The sequence below is a fragment of the Microcebus murinus genome, chromosome 13, assembly GCF_040939455.1.
Source record: "Microcebus murinus isolate Inina chromosome 13, M.murinus_Inina_mat1.0, whole genome shotgun sequence".
In the NCBI taxonomy this organism is placed as follows: Eukaryota; Metazoa; Chordata; class Mammalia; order Primates; family Cheirogaleidae; genus Microcebus; species Microcebus murinus.
The window spans coordinates 34,613,949-34,634,723 of NC_134116.1; the positions used below are offsets into that span (position 1 = coordinate 34,613,949).

The window sequence follows — 20,775 nt, forward strand, 5'->3', positions numbered from 1 at the left end:
TTTTAGTTGATGACATATAGAAAGTGTGGCTGAGCTTAATCGAAGGAAATATCTTCTTGCTAGAACTGCTTTTTGGGGACTGTATTTCCAATTACTTGAAACACTAACCATTGGCTATAAGGGTTTAAAAAGAAAGCAAACAGTTGCTTGTTTGGTATGTTGAAATATCAGTGGCTATTTTTAAAGTATTATGCAAATTTTACCAATCTATATTTTCTTTCTCTTCTCCCTACATGTAATGTAGACTAATTATACAAAACTAGTTTAAACTAGTCCTAGAATTTATATGATTATTTGTAAGCTCCCCTTACAAAAATCTATTAGCTTTTTGAAACAAAAATGTCCTGCATGAAATTCTGGCTTTTTAGTCTTTCTCTTCAAGGCATTTCTTGTTCTTCTAAAATCCTATAAGTTAAAAATGGAAATTTAATGTAGAATTAAATCACTAACGTACAGTATTTGTAAGGCAGAAAAAAACTTCCTTTTCCTAGATCTCAGGAACTATCTTGTTCTTGTTAACGTCTTAAACAGGCTAGTTGCTCTGAGGTACGTATACAGGCTTTTAGAGAAGAGTAGTTTGTTTTTGTTTTTTTCTGATCATTATATACCTATCAGATGACAACAGATATAATTTTTCAAAATAGCTACCTAAATAAAAGTCATAGGAAACAAACAAATCTTGGTTAACAAGACTGCCGTTCTTAGTAATTTCTAATGGAAAACATCATAGTTTCTTAGAAGAAAAACAACTAATTTGGTAATAAATTTCTTGTAGTTTATTAGTATTATGTGCTCTTTACTTAATGTAATTAAAAGCATTTTTTTATTCTGCTTTTTTGTATCAACTTTTTATAGTTGTTCTCTTCCTAAATTCCCCCTCCCTGTTTCTTTATTTCATTCATACACTCATCTTCCTATCATCCAAAGTTAACCTCCCTTTGTATATCAAGCATTGTCTCATTTTGATGTGTTCCTTTTTTATTTTTGTTGTTGACTTTGTGGTCAGTATAGAATTCTACTTCATGTAGTATGATTAAAGAATGAAATAATTATTATATGGAATTTAAGGAAATTAGGTATAACTTGCAATTACTTTGAAATCTTTGGGAAACATTAAGAAAATTGTTTTTGCTTTTATTTTTATTCACAATGACATGGAGTTGTTCATGATTTCTTGAAATATATTTGGCTACCCACACCTCTATGAAAATTTACTATCTGATCCATTACTAGATTTCCTGACAAATTTAGACCCTAGCCATGTTGTATGCTGTGATTTTTTGCAGCTTAATGTTTGAAGGAAGCATGATGCAGAGAGGTTTTGTTAAAATCATTTCAGCACAAAGCTGACCCTTTGTGTAATTTGTCTGCAACTTTGATTCCTTTCTCAAATAGATTTTTTTTTAATGTTTAGAAAATTTGGAGGTCAATATGGTGTGATTCAAGTTTTAGACTTATTTGCTATTTTCAAAGTTTTTTTTTAATAGTCTTTTCTTTTTCCAGCAGAGAGAGATCATCATTGCCTGAATTTAGTTTTGTGACTACAAGAGCAAGACCTGTTCCTTCCTGTCTGGAGACGACTGTTATAATAATATCATCCTATCATTTTATGTTTACCCTTTATCAATTTGAACAGATGTTTACATGTACTATAATTAGCATTTTATCTTTACAGTTCTCAGAAAAGAGTACATCTGAGTCCAGAGTGTATTTGAATATGTGCTCTGTCTGATCTTATTCTTAAATGTTTTCTCCCCTTACTTTATAGCCATTTATTTTTTAAACACCTTAAGAAGGAACAAGGACTCTTGGTTTCTTAATATGAGATACGTTCAGTCTCAGCCAAATTGAGAATTGTGTCTAGGAAATCTATAAAGCCATGATACTGTGTTCATTAGCATAAACAATTTAGAATGAAGAAAATGAATTAAAAAATTAAACATGAGTTTGGTTTTAATTTTTGTGGGTTTTAATATATATTTCTGGGAATAGGATAGCCACTTAAATAATTTTGAACAGCTGATAAAATATTTTACACACTGTAATAGCTTGCCAATTCTGAATATACTTAACTAATGTTGCTGCCAAGGCCACTTACCCAAATATTTTTTTTTCATTCTTAACTCTTCAAAACCAATGAGAAAAATTTTCAAGTAATAAGTGATGATATGTGGATTATAAATATTAAAAATACCAAATGTCTAATTTACACAATTTTTTCATGTTTTTTCACTTGCAATCAAGACATCAAAGACAATCTTAAAAACAAGGGGAAATAGTGTTGTGTTTCTAACAATGCTAAAGACTAGTTTTCACCTGTTTTAAAAAGTCTGCGTCCCAATTACTTATAAGCAATGTCTTATAATTATGTGTAAAGAATGTGATTAAATATCATCTTAAATATTTACCCACAATATCCTTTTTATAATGGGCACCATAAAAGTTTTTAATTTCTGAGTATTCTTTCATAGATTCTCAGGAGGCATTTGAAAAGCCAGAAATTATCCTTGCTAACAATTCTTTATGAGAAAAGTTTAAATTATAGTGATTGTATTCACCCTTAGTTTTTAAAGTGTCCATCCAGCCATACTCATTTTATCACTTTTTTTGTGCAAAGCTGAATATTCTGCAAACTCTTTTTCTCCCTTGAGTTATGCATTCCATTTGTCTTAATGAAAAATAAAAAGAATGTTAATGAATAAATCAGTCATAATGTAAATTATGTTGATCCACATTGGTTGGACATTGCATTGTTAATGCTAAGATTGGTTAAAGAAGTACATGTTTTGAAAAATCTTCTTATATAATTAATGACCTAGTAGCCTATAAGGCATTTTTTTCAATTAGGTTTTGTTTTGGTTCATATTTGCTAACTAGCTGCAGGGAGTTCATAAATATTTTCCCAGATTAGTTCAGCATTTTTTATTTTCAACAAAGGATTTTCTTCCCCCACAATAGTTGTTTAGTTGCTACTTTAGAACCCAAAGAACATTGTCTGAAGAGACCATACTTGCTGTTAACCGTGTTGATTGGTTAATGGATGTGGACCACATACCACTATCCTCCAACTTTGTTATCCATTTTTTCCTTTGCTTTTAAGTTAAAAAGCCAATCAAAATTGAAGATGCCATTGGGAATCAGAAGTCAAGATGATTTCATTCTCATTAAGATCACTGAGCTTTTTGAAAATTGCTGTAAGATCCCATTGATCAGTTACATATTTAAGTCCCTGTATGTTGATTAAAGATTTTCATCATTTTCCTGAAAAGGATTCTCATGGAGCTATGTATAGATAACTGTACAGAATCACTTTTGTGTAATTGAATGAAGCAGTTTACCTCTGCATGATTGCATTATGGAAGCCTTTTATATATCTTTATATTTTTCAATATACTTAGATTTTACACTATTAGCTGCTTTAGTCATGCTATATTTGTTTTTTTTTAATACAGTTTATAAATATGCTCAAAATACAGATCAACTGAATATTTTTGGTCTTGTTTACAAGATAAATACTTTAAAGTGATACAGGCCCCTCAAGTGTCTTAGGAAAAAGTCATTGGTGCTACAGAACCTTTCAGTATCATTTTTGAACCTATTGTCTAGGCTTTAATCTATGATCGCTTATGATTTATTCTCATCTAATAGCATAATTATAAAAGTGGTCTGTGCTGAGACATAAAGAGTCCTACCCATTAGAAACACCTCATAATTTAAGGATATGATGCAGAATGACCGTATACTTATTTGTGCCCAGCTTCCCCAAAAGAAAATCATTTATTTTGATAAGAGGAAGGTAGTTAATTTGGCTAGAATCAAACAATATATTTAGCCTGGCTGTTTTCCTATATTTCAAATGGAAAACTTTTTAGTCCTAAAATATTATGTAATCCCTGCTCTGCTTTAAATTCCCATCTGTCTTTCAACAGGAGGCAGAATGATTTTTAAATATTTACAGAACATTTGGTGAGTTGTAAAGAGATGTATTGCATTGTACAAGTTTTTGTGTTGATAGGTAGATTCTTTTTGTTTTGTCCCCAAGATTTCCTTCCAGCACCTTAGTGAATGTTCATAAGATACAATTTTAAGTATCGGCAAAGCATTCATAGATGTTTACTTTTGATTTTCAGAAGCCTGAACCTGTTTTGGGTGTGATACTATGTCAGAACATACTGTCTGGCCTAAGATTTCCTTTAAGAAGTTTATTTTAACTCAATTCCTGTGGACTGTTGAATTGAAAAACACCAAAGGAGTCTCATCTGGAGACTAGATTGTTCCAGTTTTTAATACCTGTGCCCATAAGTATCCCATTTCACGAATGTGTGTTGGCATGGGGAAAAAACTTCCCTGCTCTTTGAGTGGAGCAAAAGCAATTGGTTAAGCTGTAGCAGCTTTTTTGTTTATTTTTAAAAGTGATAATAAAACTTGAACTGAAAAAAAGGTAAAACTTGAACTAGAAAACTACTCTTGTATGTTTAGAAGAATGTTTATAGTATTACATGTTTATGTGGGGTTGTCAACATTTTTATTATTTATAGTTGAATTATGTTTTGTTTGTTAAATATCCATATTGTTTATTATTTTTATATTTTGAAAAATTTTAAAATAAAATAGTCTTACTAAAAACAGTTGTTAACGTTTTAAAATTGTCCTACATCATGCATCAGTAATGTTAATATGGACTAGAAAGAAAAACTTGCATCCATCAGGCATTACACAATTGAGAATTCTGAAAATATTGATACAAATAAATGGCTCCACATGTTTTCCCCTCTTTATCCTACATTCTTACTTTGTTTTAAGTCACCTTTGGTACCAACGTGTTACTGGTCTAATGACGACTTCTCTCAAATGTACACAAACCCTCCTTACACTTCTCCCTAATTCCTGCCTCTTTACTGCGGGAAATTTTTTCTTTTTTCCATTTTATAGTTGAGTGATAACTATAAAAATACTATTGTGATGTCAAAGAAGGAATTCTGTAGATTCTTTTTTTTTTTTTTTGAGACAGAGTGTCACTGTGTCACCCTGGCTGAAGTGCCATGGTGTCAGCCTAGCTCACAGCAACCTCAAACTCCTGGGCTCAAGCAGTCCTGCCTCAGCCTTCCGAGTAGCTGGGACTACAGGTATGCACCACCATGCCTGGATGATTTTTATATATATATATATATATATATATTTTAGTTGACCAATTTCTATTTTTAGTAGAGACAGGGGATCTCACTCTTTCTTAGGCTGGTCTTGAACTCCTGAGCTCAAACGACCTGCCTCGGCCTCCCAGAGTGCTAGGATTATAGATGTGAGCCACCATGCCCGGCCTGCTGTAGATTCTTAAGTAAAATTATAAAGTGCTCATAATGTCAAACCCCCAAAGCCACTAAAAGTTTTCAAAACGTCCCTCCATAACTTTCACAGTATCCATCTGAAATTTTTTTTCCTCCTGGTCTAATTTGGCCTGCTTTTTCCAGCATTCAGTATGTTCATTTCATATATAATTTTACTGGATAATGACTATTGTAATATTTGACTTTCATTGCAGATGCGTTTTCTATCAGTTGTATCGTCTATCATCTGTAATGTGGGTTAAATAAGTTTGAGGGTAACCTGTCTCCTATTGATACTTGTAACACTGCTGCTACAAGAAAATGCATTGTATCTCCAAAGTGCATAAGTGGATAAAAATCTAGTTAAAGAGATCTGGTTGTGAAATAGTAGAGGACATTGCTTAATAATGATATGTTTGGTAAAATTACTTTTAAAAGTATGTATGGCTAGTCCCTGTGTAATATTTGCAGATTGAGCATGTTTTCAGCCTTCACTTAACCTGAAAAGTATTTCTGCATAAAGTATGAATGAGTTTGTCCTTTTATAATCCTTTAAAAAATCACAGGTAATGTATGTCCTAAAAGTTAAAGGGATAGTATAATAGCCTGTCATTTACAATGGTGCCTAGACATTTTAAAATATGGGGTTATTTAATTTGTAGTTTTATAACCGTTTTCCCCTTTTGATAAATTTATATCTGTACCATTTTAAAGAGCCCCACCATTATTTGTAGATGAATCATAATTTAATGAATCAATTCTTATTTAGGGCTCTTAGGACCTTTCTAGTTTTTTTACTTTAATATTAACAGTACTGTGAATATCTTTGTATTTTTTTTTATTTTTATTTTTATTTATTTATTTATTTATTTATTTATTTATTTATTTATTTATTTATTTATTTTTTGAGACAGAGTCTCGCTTTGTTGTCCAGGCTAGAGTGAGTGCTGTGGCGTCAGCCTAGCTCACAGCAACCTCAAACTCCTGGGCTCGAGCGATCCTTCTGCCTCAGCCTCCCAAGTAGCTGGGACTACAGGCATGCGCCACCATGCCCGGCTAATTTTTTATATATATATCAGTTGGCCAATTAATTTCTTTGTATTTATAGTAGAGACGGGGTCTCGCTCTTGCTCAGGCTGGTTTTGAACTCCTGACCTTGAGCAATCCGCCCGCCTCAGCCTCCCAAGAGCTAGGATTACAGGCGTGAGCCACCGCGCCCGGCTGTATCTTTAATTATTTCTTCTTGATATATTCTCAGAACTGCTTGGTCAAGGTATACTAGGTTTTAAAACTTGTGATATATTTTGAATTTTATCTTTTACAAAGCAGATAATATGTATAAATACCCAAGTATGTTCACAATTTAGCTTTGAGAACAGCATAAGTTCAGTTTTCTTTGCACATATGTTAGAACTTACTGGATTTATTCCATATTCATATTGTAACAACCAATCTATGCCTGATAAAACTCTGATGCAGTAGTGACATAGTTATTGATATTTTCCACAATATAATGAGTTGTCAGGGTTTTTTATACCATAGCAGATTTTTTTCTTGGAACTATAGACATTTTATAAATTTTCAAGAACTTTTATAGTCTCATAACTAGTCTCTAGTAAAAAGTATGGCAGATAATCATTTTTATTAAATAAGATAAAATAAGTGGCAGGATCAGGATTGAAATTTTGATTTCTAATAACATATTCACTATGAGAATACACAAAGAGCCCAAATAAAAATTCATAACAACCAAAGAGTTCCCATGTTTTAATCTCAATGCTCCAAACTGCTTTTCTCCAGGAAAATGTTTGTTTTTTCCCCATGAAGTTCATACTGATACACATAAAGCATCAATTGGACTATGAAAGAAAGAAAGTAAGAAGATAGTGGTTCTATCTACTGTTTTCTGTCATAAGTAGAAAGGGCCATTTTTGAAATGGAAAGTATAAAATTCCTTGCAAACTATGAATATTTTCCTTAGCTATTCATGTAATGGTCATATTTTTATTTAAATGCATATGGGAACATTTGGGGTACCTAATGCACAATATTGTATGACATTCTAATATCAGAGTTTGCAGTGTTACAGCAGATTTTAAGTTCTCAGCGTTTGTTTTACTTTATAAATCTACAATGTGTAGTATTGAAGTATGCAATAATGCATTTTGTATTCAGTGCTATCAGTCATAGTGCTGATGAATACACAGTATGCAGTGTATTTGTTTTGAGGATTTTGACATGGGTTAATAAAATGACCAATTTCATACTTCTGATTTCAGAGAGGATAAAGTACAAGTCCCAAAAACTTAAGCCTTTCAAGTCTCTTAAATTTTTGAAACATTTTTAATGTTTTTACTTATCCCAAAGATCTCATTTAAATCAAAATTTTCAAGGTGTCTGGATATGTAGGTGAATATTTATAATGTCAAACCAGTTTTAACAAGGAATAATACCTATGACTTCAGACTGAATTTCCTGTTTTGTTTTTTTTTTAGAAGTGTTAAAAAAGAATTCTTAGAAATGATATCTTTGCAGTTTGGGAGTTTGAAATGGATAGCTGTCAAAAGTAGTCTATTAGGTAATGTGCCAATTTTACATTTTATTTTTTATCAACTTAATATTAAGAGTTAACAGAAATTAATCATAGAAAGGAGGGTCTCTGGCACTTAACAATGGTTATGTCTGAGGTAATTTCAATAGAAACCAAAAAAAGTAACTCTAAGCAAAAGTATTCTTTGCTTATCTGATTATAAATCATGGCAGCCCTTATATGTCATTTGTAATACTAAAATGAATGAAAACTACATGTATTAAAAACTATTTTTTTGTTAACTTGTAGGCGTAGGACTTTTTTGTTTTGTCAAGATCTCCAGTGAAGAAGAAGAAGAGAGAAATCCCAATTTGGGACTGCTCTCAAAAGAATAGAGCATATGCCTTTCTATCTAAGGTCCCAAGGATAGGAAGGGAAGGGTGGGTTACAGATTTAATCCTGCATTTGTGAAAATTTTCTTTTAGATTGGGAGCTGTCTGGAAGCAAGTTATGTGGTTTTGTTTTTTTTCTCCAAATGATAAAATTTATTAACCATCAAAAGACATTAAAACTTCATAGAAAAAGGCGCATTCCGAAGCACATCTGTTCAGGATTCCTCTTGTGTTCCTTGTGGGGAAGACCTCAAGGTAAAGGTGATGTGATGATCAGCAACCTGAGTGGGTTCCAAGGGCACCCCTTTTTTCTTCCCTGCCACTTCAGCACAATTATCACATAAAAGCATAACCATATCCTCAGACCTAATGTCAAGGTTCAACATCCCAAGATTACATAACTTACCTGTAACTGTTCTTGCCCAGTTGGACCTGGGAATTTTCCAAGTGTGTACACTTTATAGAGTCTTCGTTGTCCAATTCTTGCTATGATCTACCACACATTCCTCCAAATCCCATGGCTGTAAGAAGGGGAGGTTTCCTACTGAGATTTAACTAGAGCGTCTGGTCTTGTATTTTCTATATCAGGTTTCATTTGATTGAATAGATCCAGTGTTTTTTAAATGGTGAAAACCAATGTTCTGTACTATGTATCCCCAAATTTTGTTACATTGAACTGTATCTCTAACATACCCCTTGTCAGATTCTTATTCCATTTTTTTTGTTTGTTTTTTAAAAGTGTAAAGGATGTATATAGTTTTACAACCATTGAGGAAATTGAATTTGTAATTTAAGAGCTCCCCTAAACGGAAATCATGCCCATATTTGTTCACTGGAGAATTCTACCAAATATTTAAAGAAGAATTAACACCAGTTCTACACAATCTCTTCAAAAAAATAGAAGAGGACGGAATACTTTGCAGTTCATTTATAAAGTTAAGGTCATTATCCTGATACCCAAATCAGAGACAATACAACAGAGAAAACTACAGACCAATAACCTTCATGAATATATTAATAGATGTGAAAATTCTTAGCAAAATACTAACAAGTAAGATTCAATAATATTTTTAAAAGACCAAGTGGGGTTTATTCAGAGTATTAACAGGCTAAAGAAAAAAAAAATCACACAATTGTACCAATCAAAGAAGAGGTACTTGACAAAATTCAGTATTCATGATAAAAATAAAACCTTTCAAAAATAGGAATTATAGCCGGGCGCGGTGGCTCACGCCTGTAATCCTAGCTCTCTGGGAGGCCGAGGCGGGCGGATCGCTTGAGGTCGGGAGTTCGAAACCAGCCTGAGCAAGAGCGAGACCCCGTCTCTACTATAAATAGAAAGAAACTAATTGGCCAACTAATATATATATATAGAAAAAATTAGCCGGGCATGGTGGCTCATGCCTGTAGTCCCAGCTACTTGGGAGGCTGAGGCAGGAGGATCGCTTGAGCCCAGGAGATTGAGGTTGCTGTGAGCTAGGCTGACGCCACGGCACTCACTCTAGCCTAGGCAACAAAGCAAGACTCTGTCTCAAAAAAAAAAAAAAAAATAGGAATTATAGAAAACTGCTTCAACTTCATAAAGAGCACCTACCAAAAAAAGATGTAACTAATGTCCTGCTTTATGGTGAATGAATGAAAAGCAAGGATGTCTGCTTTCACCATTGTTAATTCAACATAGTGCTAGTAATTCTAGCTAATGTGATAATGCAAGAAAGAAAATACAGATTGGAAAGGAAAAAGTAAAGCTACCTATTTGCAGATAACATTGTTTACATACAAAATCCTATATATAAAATTAGTGAGCTCAGTAAATTGCCTGGATAAAAGATAAATATATAGAAAGCCATTGTATTTCTATGTGTTAGCATTGGACACAGAGACATAAAAAAATACAATGCCAATTACAATCAGAAAAAAAAGACCTACTTAGTTGTAAATCTTGCCACGTACAAGACCTGAAAACTTTCAGTATGCTGAAAACTACAAAATACTGATGAAAGAAATGAAGACCTAAATAAATGGAGAGACATATCATATTCATGGATTGGAAGACCTAGCATAGTAAATTATATACAGTATAATTTAAATAGTAAATTATTAAATAGTAAATTATTAGCATAGTAAATTATCAGTTGTCCACAAGTTGATGTAAATATATCTAGCACAATACCTATCAAAATTCTCTGCAAAATATTTTGTGGATACAAGATTATCCTAAAACTTAGGTGGAAAGGAAAAAGAGCTAGAATAGCTAAAACAATTTTGAAAAAGGCTAAAGTGGGAGGAATCCACCCAATTGAAAACTTAGAGCTATAATAATCAAGACTGTGTGGTCTTGGTGGAGGGATCTTGATGGAGGGATAGGCACATAGATCAATGGAACAGAAGGTAGAAACCAGAAATAGGTCCACACAAATTAATTGATTTTTGACAAGATACAAAAACAACTGAATGGAGGAAATACAACCTTTTTAACAAATGATGCTGGGGCTATGGGCATCATAGGCAAAAAACCAAAACAGACCCAACTCTCCCATATTATTCAATTAAAATGCATCATGTACTTGGATATAAAATGTAAAACTATATAACTTTCAGGAAAAATGAAACAGCAAAAAATCTTTGTGATCTGGACCTATGAAAAAAGTTCTTAGACTTGACACTAACACACTATCAGGGTCTAAGCATCCCACATCTTCTACAGTGTATTCTTTCACAATTTCTACATCACTGAATGGCTTCCCTTTTTTACCGATTATATAAGCTATTTTGTAAGTTGCTTCAGTGGCATTATTTCCAGGTCTTATTGCTGCTTGAAGAATTATCTTTGCTTTTGTTTTTCATCTTTTAATTTCTGCAATATGACCTTTGACACCTCTCTAAAATATTTGTGGTCCTTATGAGTGTTATAAGGCTGATGAGCATCGAATTTCTTTAATTTTGATATTGCAGTAAGACAAAGAAAGCAAATTATCTTATTTTTAGCAGAAACAAGTCCTCATTAAAAAATTTGTTTTCTTCCTTCAGCATTCTCTTGGTCTTCTTTGACATGATAGGATGTGAAGTAGACAGAATTAAAAAATACTGTCAAGTCATGCAACTATTCAAACAGAAACACAGTGCACTGTTGTCAAAAGCTGATATCAGACTGGTGTACTCGACCCCCATAAACTCTTGCCGACCAGCTGCATGCATTAGTGGTGCCAGTCAGGTGTGGGAAGTTAGACCTAAATCATGAGCATAGTTAGCCATCAACTTAGCCCTTATGGCTTACTAATGTTGTAATTGTGCCAGTCAATCTAGGAGGATTATTTCATTGAAAATTATTTTATTCTTTGATATTTTAAATACATTCATTTTCAAAATAAAAATATAAAAGATGAAAAAAAGTATTAATACAAATAAAAGGATTTGTTCTATATACTTTGGATTCAGTCAAAAGGCTGCATTTAAGGACCCAGAAGGCCACATGTGGCCTTAAGGATGCAGGTTCTCCCCCTGGGTTGGGAACAGGTTTATAGGGCAAAAGAATGAGTTGGGTTCATTTCTGACATGGTGAGCTACATGGCCTTGTGGGATATCAAAGTGGAAATATCCTGTAGATAGATGTCTAGTATCTGAAGTGCAGGAGAGAAATTTAGGCTGCAGATATAGGTCTGGCAACTATACATACGAAAGAGATTCTGCAGTGAACATATGCAATATGCAAAGAGGAAAGGCTAAAGATAGAATCCTGGTGAACCCCCAATATTATAAGGACTGGAGGAGGAATTATGCATGGAGTAGATGAAAGATTGCTAAAAAAAAGAGAAGAACTAACTAAAGGGGTGTCACAAAAGCCAAGAAAGGCGAGAACTTTATAAATGGGGCTTGATCAAGTAAGACGACAAATAAAATCGAGTTGAAAAGGACCCATAGATCTGGCAATTCACAAGTCCTCGTGCAGTTTCACAGAAGGAGAAGCCAGACTGATGTAAAATGAAGAGTAACTGGGACGTTCAGTGGAGACTGAATGCAGAAAGCTCGAAGTGGCCAGGAAGGGAAGGCAAAATGTAGTATGGTAGCTCTAAGACTTTGCTAGGTAAAGGAAAGCTTGTTTCTTTTTGGTCAACACCATTTTATAGAACAAAGCAATTTCATGAGCATATTTTACAGACTAAAGGAAAAAAGACAGTGGGAAGGAGGAGGTTAAGAGTGTAAAGGTATTTGTTTATAATTGATAGATATTTCAGGATGCACCATGGAAAGAAATGGCAGAGAAGAGGTTCTGAAAACAGCCATGAGAAGATGCTAGAAAGTTGTGGCCAACCTGGTCGTTTGAGGACTACCCAGGCATGATGTGGCTTTCAGAAATGCATGGAACTAACTGGACTTTGTATTTGGAATCAGTTTTGATACAAAGTTCTTTTGATTGAAATTGGGGCAGGTTTCAGGTACTGGGGTGGGTTTCAGGTACTGGGGTTGCCATTGGCAACAAATCCCTGGAAATATTAACACAACTGGAATGTTGTAATTGTGCATTATGAAATTTAAGTGTCTTGCTCATAAGTACCCCAAATATTTGTAAAATAAATGGATTTGGCTGCCCTGGATTTGTATGAGGATTGGGAAGAGGGAAATGATGAATACTAACATACTGGGGAGAGAAAAAGGATCCCAGAGAAGAAAGATAGTAGGATAATAAAGCCTAGCGCCAGAATAAAAACCCTTGTGTAAGGAAAAAAATGTGTTTTGTCCACAGGAAAAGTATTTCCCTTGATCTGAAAACTGTTTGTTTTCTTCAAGGACAGTATCTCGTTGCCTGGGATAATGAAAATCTTCCCAGGGCAAGATGCTGCTGCCTAAAAACAAGTAGCATCATGTGGCTAGAGTAGAAAGGTTAAGTGCCTGCGTTTAGTAACTGCGTGACCTCAAGCAAATAAATTTCAGTCTCCTCATATGTAAAATGGAGCTAAAAATAGCACCTTTCTCACGGAGCTGTTGAGAAAATCAGACAAGACTGTGTAGATTAAAGATTTACTTGGGATGTAGTAATAACTCAATGGACTAGCAATTTTCAAAGAAGACCAAGGACTGGAAATCACCTCTTATGAGCTCCAGGTCTTGGGAAAAGGCAAGACCCAGACAGTTTGAGTGAAAATGGATGCAGCTAGTCCCACCATCCACTCCCAGTGTCTCATTCGGAAAGGAGAATTGGATTGGCTCTCAGCCCTGGTCTAGTTTAGATTTAGGGACTCCTGTGCCAAATCCAGCATTTTGTCTTCTCCACTCCATGGACTTCTATTAATAATTTACTCTGGAGACCCAACCTTAGAGGCCTGGAGGCTATGAAATTGTGACAGTTGAGCTCTTCGTGTTGCAAAGAATTCAGGCTACTTCAAGCACAAAAGGCTTGAGAGAGTATATATGGCTGGGAACCACAAAACTATTCAAAGTGAAAAGCCACCACTTTGTGCCTCTTTTTCCATGACATCTCAGCCTTGTCTATTTCTACTCCATTCTCCACTCTCTTGGGAGAATCTTTGTGTTCTCCAGTATAAATTTTTTGGAGGATTTTCTAATTGGTTACATGCATACTGTTGGCCTACAGTCATGAGCTGTTGGCGAAAAATGATGTGTAATGAAACAGCAACCCAGAGCCTTACAGTAAGCCTTCATTCTGCATGTCTGCAGGTTGACAGCAGTTCAGCTGATCTCTGTAGGACCAACTGGGAAGCTTTGCTCCAAGGCTGAGGGAATGGCTTCAGCGTGGTGTCAGCTGTATTCATCCTGCGGCGCAGGCTGACAGAGCAGCAGACTCCTCGACATTCTCTTCTCATGGCAGATCATTGCAGAACAAGAGAATGACTATAAACATGTAATACCTCTTGAGACCTCAGTCTGGCACATTGTCACATCCACCCATATTCCATTGGCCAAGCCCTTAATGTCACAGTAAGTATATTCTGCCTGCACTAATTAAACTTTGTGGCCTGGAAGAGGCCGTGGGTGTAGAATTCTAAGATAGGAAGTTGTAAAGATTTGCAAGCCATGATTCAACCTTTGTGCCAAAGAACTGTAACTTACGTGAGCATCCGGTGCCCACTGTCATCTAACCTGTGGCTGCACTTACACAAAGGGCGGCTGAGTAGAAGAGCCTACAGTAAAAATGGGTCAATAGGTGAGACTTTCCATGATCACATATCTACAGTGTGAATTCCAGAAAAGGGTATACACGGTCTAAGGGAATAGAGAATAGAAGGGAACAGATTACTTTTATTATTCATAGAACTTTACCAGGCAATTTGTTTCAAAAAGAAAATAGGTCAGTCAAGTCTGTTTGGAAGTACAGTTGTTGAAACAGATGAGTTACGATTCAAAAAGAATGAAGTGACGAACCCCTAAATAGTTGAGTCTTAACACAAAGGATTATGAGCAGTCCTTCTTCACACTTGATCTTAGCCAAAAGGCCGAGAAGCGATAAGAGCAGTCCTTCTTTAGATCTATCCACAGTGGATAACACTTGTCCCCCAATGGCACAATTCAAAATCACAGCCTATCAACAGTGATTAATTTTATAAAGTACAAACTTTACTGCTAGCACTTTAGTCTGCAAATCATCGTGTAAACAGAAGACGTGCGTCATGATCTGTGAACAATCATGTTGCTTCTTTCAAAGTGTGTCAGGGATTGGCCACCGCACGTCTTTTATTCAGCTCACGCACCTACAGCAAAGCATGTAGTTGTGTTGCTTTCTTGTTTCCTAGTGACAATCTCATGTAACATTTTACAAACATGGATAAGGAAGTGCTAGTTATAGCAGCTTAGAAGTGATGGAAGGGGGTTCTGCTGCTTCAAGAGCTAAGAATGAAAGGAAACAGATAGCTGTCATGGAACAGGGACCGACTCACAAGTGGTGCCTGGTTTTCCAGGGGACCACACACAGCTGGTTCTGAAAGTGATGAAAGCTGTTGGAGGGATGCCCACTAGAGCTGAAAATGGGAGCATCTTTTCTCCCTTTCTTTCCCTCCTTTGCAGCCTCCCAGGAGTGCTTCCCATTGGTGGAAACCACCTGGAAGCCAGCTGTCCAATTGAGAAATACAGTTTTCTGACACCCAGTTTTCTGATATATTTGGCACTACAGAGCCAAATATAGCAGGGTTGGACTGGGTCTGAGAGACACTAGGTAAACAACTTCCATAGCTGCCATCATGTTCCTCCCAGGGATTGTGGGCAAAACAGGATTGCTAATGCCTTGCTCTGATACCCCCGGTGTCTGAAGAGGCACCACTACAGGGCCACAGTCACAAGTTTACTACACTTGTAAATCATGCAGTGATTCAAATGGACACATGTAGCCCAAATATCAACCAGAGGTCAGTTACAACTACTTTTTCTTGGTCCACGAAAATCAGACATTTTTTCCCCAAAGGCTATCATTGTTATTTGCTAATAGCTTATTTCATTTCTTATCCTCCAGTGGCCAACCTTTGTATGATTCCGTGTCCATGGCCTTTGCTTGTCTTCTTTTATCTATTCTCAGGCTGTGAGTTTGCTGATTCTTCACTCCATTTCTCATTTGCCTCGCTATTTCTGGTAATGAGGTGTCCTGGGTGTTGATTCTTTGAGAGTATCTTTCAGTTTGCTACTCAAAGAAAAAGAGGCTAAGGAATCTGATATTTTTATCTATTTCAACTTCTTCTGTTTCTTTCTCATACCCCTGTTGGCCCACCTGGAAGAAACGAGTACAGCTCCTCAGAGAATTTTAAGCTCATGCTCTGAGAAAGAAAACAGGAGCTTCTACTTACTTAATGTATTTCCTGTTTTCTTTTACATATATATTCTTTTGCACATAAACATGTGTATGTGATAAAAGTACACATCTATAGCATTGGAGTCTGAAAAAATACCATGAAGACAGTTCTGGGACTCTCCCTGACTTCCTCTTATGCTGGTGGCAGTGGCACCTCAGTGGAGGAGCATGATTTGAATTCATGCAGTGAAAATTAATAAACATTACTAACTTAATAACCAATTGAAAAAAATTATATAGATCATTAGTCTTACGTATATTCTATTTTCCATAGCTATTTAAAAAAAATCTATCTTGGATATGCTAAGAAGCTTTAAGAAAAATGCTAAACAGTTAAATTGACCAATGCTTGTTTTCATTGAATTCTTTTGTGTTTTACAATTTTTATGGCACGCTTTTAGAGGTATCTTGCTTTTCATTAAAAAAATTATAATATATAATACATATATAATTATATATTTTATGTAACACAGGCACATGTATATTGTATAGCTGATTAATAGGAATAAATATTTCATAGAAAATGCTAGGTTTGTTCATATATATACACACAAACACATACATATATATGTATATAGATTAGTTTAAAATGTTTGTTTTATTCATCATGATACATATGCATACATATATACATAAATACATATATACACATATGATATCATGAGCAAAACTAACATTTTCTATGAGGTATTTATTTCTATTAGTTATAAAATTAAAGTGCATTCTAGTGGAAATAGCCTTAAGTGATCTGGGTTCTAATCAGGCTCTAATAATAATTAGCTTTGTGACCTAGGCAAAGTCATTTGACCTCTCTGGACCTTACTTAGCTATCTGCAATAAGGCAGAATAAATTAGATCAAGGGTGGCAAGCAGGATTCATTTTGGCTGCCAACTCCAAAAAGCAGCCTGTTAAGTGCTGAGTTGAGAATTTGAAGGCCGAGGCTGGGCTTAACGAGAAAGAGCACCATGATCGATCAGTGCTGTCTGCTATGGGTGCAGGAGGTGGGGAGCAGGCCATGAGTACCATATATTAGCTGTCTTCCTAGACTAGATTGCCTCCAAGGCCATTGTGCTATGCTGTATAATTCACATTATTTATCACTTACATTTAAATTTATAAACATAAAACAAACTGGAAAAACAAATCTTGAGGTTCCCTGATCTAAGTGTGGATTTTGGAAAAACACACTTTTCTCTTCGAAGCAGAAATGAAAAAGGAAGCCTCTACCAGAACTTTTTTGAAAGTGCTTTAAGATAATGAAAATTTATCATCCTTCACTCTTTCATTGTCTCGTAAAATATTTATTAAGTACTAACTTTGAAATTGAAACAGTGCTAGATGTTGAATATTTGCTGAATTGAATTGAAGTGGGGGATTGAAAGATGAATAAGACACAGTCCCTGTTCTTGCGGAGTTCATGGCCCTGTGGGAAAGGTAGACTTCCTAGCAGGTAATTATAATACAACATATTAAATACTGTGATGATCTTATGAAGCCCAGAAAATGAAATGACTAACTTCGTCTCAAGGAGTTTGCTGCAGGTTTCACAAAGAAGGTGATAATCTGAGCTGCGTGTTCAAGAATGAATAAAAATTTGTCCCTGAGAGGATAGTTTAAGTATTTTGGAACTATTGAAAAATAAGATTTCCTCCCAGAAACTATTAGTGTTTTTGAGGGTTGTTTTGGTTAAGATAAGTGTAGAAAATTGCAGTGTTATCGTTAATGATAATTCTGATGTTTGTTTGAGAAATGGTGGTCTGATGATGTGGGCCTGGAAATGTGATTTGACTGCCTGGGAAAGAAAGGATAAGGCATTTGAGATGCAGAAGCTTCCCAATGGTAACCTCAGGGGACAGTTTAGAAGGGAGAGAACAGAACTGTGCTAAGACTGTAGAGTCCAAGAGAATGGAGGAGGGGCACTGCAGGTGCTGATCAGGGAATTAGAGTAAAGATTTAAGAAGGGGAGTCCAGAAACCAAGGGCCTTCCCGAAGAGGACCTAGCTGCTCCAGGGACGTGGAGATGGAAACACATCTCATGCTGGAGAGTGACAGTAGAGTACTCTGAGAGTGACCAGCGAGAAGGAAGCCAATGAGAGGGGTCTGTTTGTGTGGAACCCGTGGAGGGAAAAGCTAATTGTGTGCTAGTGAGTGAAAACTTCATTATTAATTGGTGCAAGGAAAAAAAATGTAAAAACAAATAAGAAAAAAATCCTTCCTTTGTACAGGAAGAAAAAAAAATCCTTCCTTTCCTTTGTTGGTTTCTGGGGAGAAATAGGAAAATTCTCAGATCTGGGGACTTCTTGGAGGCAAGAGATCCATATTTCAACTCCTTCTCCAAATGGGCTGTTGAAAACTAGATCAGAGGCAATCACTCCTCTCTGGTTTCTATCACCAAATATTAGTTTTGTCTACTCTAGAACTTCATATAAATGGATTCATACAATCAAATAAATAAGATAATATAATTACATAAGGTAAAAATAATTCCAAATATCAATATGTATAGCAGATAATGTGATTTATGCTTGTTTGTTAAAAAGTTATAGCTTACCAACAATGTAATACTATAATTAATACATACATTTTATTTATCATATTAAGGTAATTATGCTTTGAAACTATAGCCAAAAACTTTAGTTATTGCCTATCTGTATTTATATTTCCATGTATAATTAAGTACACATTTATAGTTATTTTAGTAAATACTCTACTACAAATTATTATGAATAATATTTGAAGGAAATAAAATAACATAAGAATTTGGGTTTTTTTCTGTAAAATAGTTGTTATTCTCTTCCCAGATTAGTAGAGGTTTCCTTTGGTCACCAAAGTAATCTGTTAATTCTCGGTGCTTTTGTACATATTCTTAAATCATTTTTGAAAAGAGTCCTTACTTTTGAAAAAAAATTGTTTCTAATAACCATTGTTGTTTATTGCTGTGATTTTGCAATGATAACCAGAACTATTTCTTGTGTTTAAATACTTATGACACAATTTCTCCCCTCTAACAACTATTTTTGATGTTTGGCTTTCTCAAACTCAGAATAATAAAACCGTCAAGAGGAAGGAAGGAAGGAAGGAAGGAAGGAAGGAAGGAAGGAAGGAAGGAAGGAAGGAAGGAAGGAAGGAAGGAAGGAAGGAAGGAAGGAAGGAAGGAAGGAAGGAAGGAAAAAAAACCTGTTGGGTAGAAATGAGAACTCAGAATAATAAAACTGTCAAGAGGAAGGAAGGAAGGAAGGAAGGAAGGAAGGAAGGAAGGAAGGAAGGAAGGAAGGAAGGAAGGAAGGAAGGAAGGAAGGAAGGAAGGAAGGAAGGAAGGAAGGAAAAAAAACCTGTTGGGTAGAAATGAGAACTCAGAATAATAAAACTGTCAAGAGGAAGGAAGGAAGGAAGGAAGGAAGGAAGGAAGGAAGGAAGGAAGGAAGGAAGGAAGGAAGGAAGGAAGGAAGGAAGGAAGGAAAAAAACAAACCTGTTGGGCAGAAATGAGAGTGGACCTGACTGCAAACTTTCATAACATACACTTCAATGTTGTTTGGAGGGTTTCATTGGTGATGCTTTGAGTTGTGCATATGCTATGTGTTGTCATGCCGAGTAGATAAATTCAACAGTTGGATTTGCTTAATAAACTGCGTGTTTCCATTTTGTCAGCAAAAGAGCCTGATTAGGGCCATGATTGGCTTGTAGAGTAGCCTGGGCTCCCTCTTGGGTGAGAGTAGATAGGAGGCTGAACAGTGAGGACTCTGTCTATTTATCCCACTGGAAAAGCACATTTATAGATTAAAAGTGCAACAAACCTTTTGTTGTTCTAGAAAGATATGACCAGATGTGTTACAGGAATAAAACCATGGCTCATATTCTGAATGGTATAGAATGGGTGCTGTGTCTGCCACTTAAGATTGGAATTTGTGAGCAGATACATCCAGTTTTAGTCTCACAGCACACTTTTTGGGAAACCATTCAACGAAGTCATCATTGTCCAGTGCAATGAATGAACTCCTTAAGCAGATCGCATCAGCATTGACAGCCATGACTACCATGCCTTTCTTTTCATAGTGAGGCATATACAGTTGGGGGAGGACTGTGAGAAATAAACATTTAGGTTTTGATTTAGGCACATTATTTTCTGGCTTTGAGTTGTGCATATTTTCTGGCTTTGTGTGTATGTATTTAATTTTTTCTCTTGCCGTTTTTTTTTTTTTTTTTTTTTTTTGGTAACTAAAAGAAAATTTCACAGGGCATAGTGAGACTGCTTACTATGTAAAGAGTGCATTGTTCCCCTTTAGAAAACTGTTAGGGAGACTCTACAAAAGCTTTAAGTTCATATTAAGATATATATGCGTACATCCAAAGACCCAGCAATCCCACTCCAAGGTATATACTTCCTAGAAATGAAACCATTTGTGCACCAGAGTCAATGTACTAGAATGTTTGTAGCACCATTTGTAACACCCCCAAACTGAAAATAACCTAACTGCTCACCAATGGTAGCATATTCTGTACACACAATGGAATATCAAGCAACAGAAAAGAATAAACTACCATTTATATAACAACATGGATAAATGCCACAAACATAATGTTAAGAAGTCAGACCATCTCCCCACACAAACACACAGAAGAAGACAGACTATAAAGAACAGATTTTGTATGATTCAATGTATATGAACTTCAAAATAGGCAAAACCAACCTGCACTGTTGAAACTTAGGAGAGCGGTTACATTTAGAGGGGTC

At 35.4% G+C, this 20,775-nt stretch overlaps 1 protein-coding gene across 19 annotated transcripts in view; it reads left to right on the plus strand.

The window, feature by feature from the left end:
• The window catches only part of RBM26 (RNA binding motif protein 26), an 87,836-nt gene extending 85,891 nt beyond the window's left edge, over window positions 1-1,945 (plus strand). For all 19 annotated transcript variants that reach the window (XM_076009344.1, XM_076009345.1, XM_076009347.1 and 16 more), the window contains one exon: window positions 1,504-1,945. Coding sequence is in view for 1 of the 19 variants with exons in the window: in XM_012785761.2 (XP_012641215.1) it covers window positions 1,504-1,527 (24 nt within the window). In the remaining 18 variants the exon portion in view is untranslated. The remainder of the gene's footprint in view (window positions 1-1,503) is intronic.
• Window positions 1,946-20,775: the final 18,830 nt, after the last annotated feature.